Source organism: Penaeus monodon, chromosome 3 (genome assembly GCF_015228065.2).
Source record: "Penaeus monodon isolate SGIC_2016 chromosome 3, NSTDA_Pmon_1, whole genome shotgun sequence".
In the NCBI taxonomy this organism is placed as follows: Eukaryota; Metazoa; Arthropoda; class Malacostraca; order Decapoda; family Penaeidae; genus Penaeus; species Penaeus monodon.
The window spans coordinates 48,399,323-48,404,322 of NC_051388.1; the positions used below are offsets into that span (position 1 = coordinate 48,399,323).

At 35.1% G+C, this 5,000-nt stretch overlaps 3 protein-coding genes across 3 annotated transcripts in view; all 3 read right to left on the reverse strand.

Annotated features, from left to right (window-relative positions):
- Window positions 1–973, reverse strand: part of LOC119586929 — a 1,293-nt gene extending 320 nt beyond the window's left edge. Inside the window, exons 1-2 of the mRNA XM_037935665.1 lie at window positions 872–973; window positions 1–25 (exon numbers count right to left, since the gene is read on the reverse strand). The exon at window positions 1–25 is cut by the window's left edge and continues 320 nt beyond it. Of these exons, the coding sequence (XP_037791593.1) occupies window positions 1–25; window positions 872–973 (127 nt within the window). The remainder of the gene's footprint in view (window positions 26–871) is intronic.
- Window positions 974–1,421: 448 nt separating this feature from the next.
- On the reverse strand, window positions 1,422–2,197 carry LOC119589231 (pro-resilin-like). The gene is made up of 3 exons (XM_037937837.1): window positions 2,172–2,197; window positions 1,924–2,085; window positions 1,422–1,775 (listed from the first exon to the last, which is right to left on the reverse strand). Exons 1-3 carry the CDS (start codon window positions 2,181–2,183, stop codon window positions 1,506–1,508), a joined length of 444 nt encoding a protein of 147 aa, XP_037793765.1. The 5' UTR covers window positions 2,184–2,197; the 3' UTR covers window positions 1,422–1,505.
- Window positions 2,198–3,970: 1,773 nt separating this feature from the next.
- LOC119596097 (cuticle protein 18.6-like) lies at window positions 3,971–4,735 on the reverse strand. The gene is made up of 3 exons (XM_037945240.1): window positions 4,708–4,735; window positions 4,471–4,629; window positions 3,971–4,312 (listed from the first exon to the last, which is right to left on the reverse strand). Exons 1-3 carry the CDS (start codon window positions 4,717–4,719, stop codon window positions 4,043–4,045), a joined length of 441 nt encoding a protein of 146 aa, XP_037801168.1. The 5' UTR covers window positions 4,720–4,735; the 3' UTR covers window positions 3,971–4,042.
- Window positions 4,736–5,000: the final 265 nt, after the last annotated feature.

Genomic DNA, 5,000 nt, shown 5'->3' on the forward strand with positions numbered 1-5,000 from the left:
TCGCGCGCGTACGTGAGCACGCTCGCTGATTTAAATAATTTTAGGTAAATCGAACCTAGATACAATGAAGTTCCTTGGGCAAGGAACTTCACCTCGATTGCCTATTTAGCCACTGAGTGGACAAGCCAGCCCAAGTCAGTGCTGGTCCCAAGCCCGGATAAATAGAGGGAATGATTACCTAAAAACTAACACCGGCACTCTCCGTGGAAAGGAACTGGGAATCCTACCCGTACTCACTCCAATATCATCACAACATGGAAAAAAAAAAAAAAAAAAAAAAAAAAAAAAAAAAAAAAAAAAAAAAAAAAAAATATATATATATATATATATATTATATATATATATATATATATATATATATGTGTGTGTGTGTGTGTGTGTGTGTGTGTGTGTGTGTGTGTGTGTGTGAATAATGTATGCGTGCACACACACACACACACACACACACACTATGTGTGTGTGTGAAAGATATGTGAAGATGGACGTCTCGAGTTCGAAGAGCCGGCTTTATAAAAAAAATAGTGTAATTGAAAAATAAAAACTTGTGTCATTTCTGAGACAACGCTGTCTTACAAGGTGTATCCATGATGAGGGATGGAGAGGTAGTCGTCCAACCTCTTAGAGTGATAGACTGTGCCCTTAAAAAGATAGTATGATATACAGACATATGTGAATTTAGACTACACTCTAAGTACGACTTATGATAAAATACATGGGAAATGCCTCCGAATTTCTAAATATCTTCAGCCCGTCCTACTTCAGGTAACAAGAGGGTGCTATCCTCCTATCCCCTTTAGAATATCCAAGATCTGGTACTGTTGGCTAGCAACTGTTTTTTTTTCCATATCTAAATAATTTAAGAACAGGTTACAGAGATATCCCTGACATGAGTGGCATTACATCTACTACATACATATCTGTGTACCCCTAGTAGGCCTTTAAAGTGCAACAAAGTTGAAGAGGATGTCAACATTACAGATTATTAATACTCAGTTTATTGTATTAGAGTTTTGTAAATGTACTGAGTCATTTTAAAACTATTTATTATCATAGATTTTCTTCGGGGCATTTTGGAGGTGTTCTACAGCTGATAGTATTACCAATTCTGTCTGGAATATATGTATATATATATATTCAACTGCCATTTATCCCACTTAGGACTACAATTCTAAATGTTATTTTCTCCGGGGCAGTTTGGAGAGGTTCTAGAACTGATTAATGTCTGGAATATATATATGCATATAGATACATACATATATATACATACACACATAGATATATATTTCAAATATATATAAATAGATATGTGTGTGTGTACATATATACACACATAACTATATATTCATTTAACTTTTTTGTTTATTTATTTATTTATTTAATATCATCATTATCTAATAATTATCAGGGCGTTTTATGAAAGTATCGGTATGTTTGCAGCAGGTACGATATTTATTATAAATAAATTAAGAATTCGATGTTCAGATTTCCCGAATACAGCATGTGAATTAAGCGTAAGACGGTGATGGAGCAGGCTGATAAGAAGTTGACGGAGCGGGCTGATAAGCTGGATACTGTGCTTCCCCTTCGTAGGTGACCTCTGCCACGTAGCCGGATTCGCCATCTACGTAGTAGGTGACCTTCTGCAAACGGCCGTCGGGGAGCTGTACATAGTACGTTCCCTGAGTCTTGTAGCCATCTCGGTCCTCTTGATGTCCGTAGTTGTTACCTGAGTATTCGTCGTTCACGGCATACTGAGTGTTGTACTGGGCTGGAACCTGTTGATGGAAAAAACAAAAAAAATTTAAGCATGAAATCATGCACATAAATTAACATTTATAAAACAGCAACTGCACAAGAAACATTGCAGCAAATAACGTGGATAATGTTATCCTTTTTGTATTTCAGAGTAGCCTAAATCCATACATCATTGTAGGTGGGAGCTCTATAGGAGGGAGAAGGATGGGCGGGCGCGTTGTAGGATGGGCTGGGAGGCGAGTACGAAGGTGCTGGCTGAGCAGGAGGAGAGTAGGGAGGAGTCTCGGGTCGGGCTGCGACGGCGACTGCAAGCGCCAGTAATACAGATACCTGAATATAATATATATCTTTTGAGTAAGATCCACAGAATAAATAGTTTAAGAAAATTCACTTTTGTACACTGCGTGGACGGTCACCTTAAAGAACATGTTTGTGATGGAATCTCAATGGAAACTAAAGCAATGAGAAAGGTCCGAATCTTTTATAGTGACTTGCACGCCTTAAGCCTTGTGACGTCATAAATTGCTAACACGTTATATTTAGCTTCTTGACAAATACAGTTCCCTGAAGTTTATCTCAGAATCAGTCCGTTCCTATACATTTTCGGCATATGTCTACCATAACAAATATAATGCATACATATATTTATAAATGTGTTGATATGTATGTTAGGGATTGTATTTACATTTATTCGTTTGTGTGTAGATATGAACGCACCCACACAGATATAAACAGAGAGATAAATAGATTTTGACTGGGGAGTATGTATATATATATATACACATGTGTGTATATATATTTATATATATACATACACACACATATGTCTCTCTCTCTTTCTCTCACATATGACCACACACACACACATATACATATACATACAGTGAAAGTAATAAAATATATATATATATATATATATATATATATATATATATATATATATATATATATATATATATGTGTGTGCAGACATATGCACGCACATACACACACACATTCACACATATTCACACACAAATACATATATATACCTACACATATATGTATATATATTCATAAGCACATACACACACACATACGTACATATATATACATATATGTATATATATACATACATATATATATATATACGGACCTATATATATGCATATATATATATATGTATAAATATATGAATATATACATATAGCAATATATTTATATATAACTGATATATATACACATATTTTTCCATATATACATATATGTTTCCATATATATGTGTATATATATACATATATAATATATATATATATATATATAATATATATAGGACCTATATATATGCAGGACCTATATATATGCATATATATGTATAGATATATGTATATATACATATAGCAATATATTTATATATAACTGATATATACACATATGTTTCAATATATATATATATATATATATATATATATATATGAACATATATACTCACATGTATACAAAAGAATGTACACACATACATACAGAGGCTGTGTATCAATGTTTGTGTATGTGTATACATATGTAAGTACATGTATATGTGTGTATGCGTGTGTGTGTGTTTGTGTTTGTGTGTGTGTGTGTGTGTGGGTGTGGGTGTGGGTGTGTGTGTGTGTGTGTGTGCGTACATTCACACACGCACAGGTATCTATATCTATTTCCATCTATCTATTTATATACATATAAACAGATAGTACGTCCCTTGAGTTCCGTTCCTACGAACGAAACAAAATGTTCCTCTCATAAAATATTGGTTACCCTTGATATCTTAAAGCGCCCCACCCTTATGCAGGTAAATATGAATCTCAACCGTGGACACGGTTGAGATTATATATATTCGTATATATAAACAGAGATTAATAAATACATATATGCATATGTATACATATATACATTGTAGAAATCCCAAAATGCACAAACTAGATTTATTTAAAACGAGACAATAGTTGCGTAATCCTCTTGGATTCCATTTTCAGATCTATTTTATCACTTATGCATATACATATACATACATACATATATATATATATATATATATATATATATATATATATATATATATATATATATATATATGCATGTATGTGTGTGCTTATACATGTTTATGTAAATGCGTATGTGAAAAATGTCAATTAGATTTTGCTTTAAATCTTTAGAATAGTTATCAGTGCGTTTGATTGAAACATCGTCATTTATACAGCAGTTGATATATTTGATATAAATAAATTATCCCTTTCGGTGTTCATATCTTTTAAATACAGCATGTGAATTAAGCGTAAGACGGTGATGGAGCAGGCTGATAAGAAGTTGACGGAGCGGGCTGATAAGCTGGATACTGTGCTTCCCCTTCGTAGGTGACCTCTGCCACGTAGCCGGACTCGCCATCCACGTAGTAGGTGACCTTCTGTAGACGGCCGTCGGGGAGCTGCACATAGTACGTTCCCTGAGTCTTGTAGCCGTCGCGGTCCTCTTGATGCCCATAGTTGTTACCTGAGTATTCGTCGTTCACGGCATACTGAGTGTTGTACTGGGCTGGAACCTGTAAAGAGAGAGAGAAAAAAGAAAAAATCTTCGGAATGGAAAGGGAAATTATTCTCATATATTAATATTTGCAAAACAGGAACACCACAACAAATGCAACAAACTAATTGGATAATTTTCTTCCTGTAATTTGGAGAAACCGAAATCCCTACTCACGTCGTTATAGGTGGGAGCATGGTAGGAAGGAGAAGGATGGGCGGGTGCACTGTAGGAAGGGCTGGGAGGCGAGTACGAAGGGGCTGGGTGAGCAGGAGTGTAGGAAGGAGTTTCGGGCCGAGCTGCGGCAACGACTGCAATCGCCACTAATACAGATGCCTGAAAAATATGGTGTTTTAGAACAAGATTCATATTTCAAATGAATATTTGCATTTTCTACACTGTCTGGATGATCACCTTCAAAAACATGTTTGTGATGGAATCCCAACAGAAACTAAGCCATTGAGAAAGATCTGAGTCTTTTATAGTGGCCTCTGCGCCTCAAGTGTTGTGACGTCACAGATTGCTATAGCGTTTAAATATAGCTTCTTGTGAAATGAAGGTCCCCAAAGCGTATTTGAGGGTCACCGTACTTTTAAACATATGAACATACGAACGGATACGATACCTTTATACATATATGAATAAATAGAATTTGAATCTACGTCAGTGTAGTGTATGTGCCTGTTTGTGTTCGTGTTACTGCGTTT

Excerpts from the sequence above, each read along its gene's own strand:
- LOC119596097 (XM_037945240.1), bottom strand. Across the intron at positions 4,313-4,470 it reads ATGCTCCCACCTATAACGAC|GTTCCAGCCCAGTACAACAC; the intron begins GTGAGTAGGGAT and ends CTCTCTTTACAG.
- LOC119589231 (XM_037937837.1), bottom strand. Across the intron at positions 1,776-1,923 it reads GAGCTCCCACCTACAATGAT|GTTCCAGCCCAGTACAACAC; the intron begins GTATGGATTTAG and ends TTCCATCAACAG.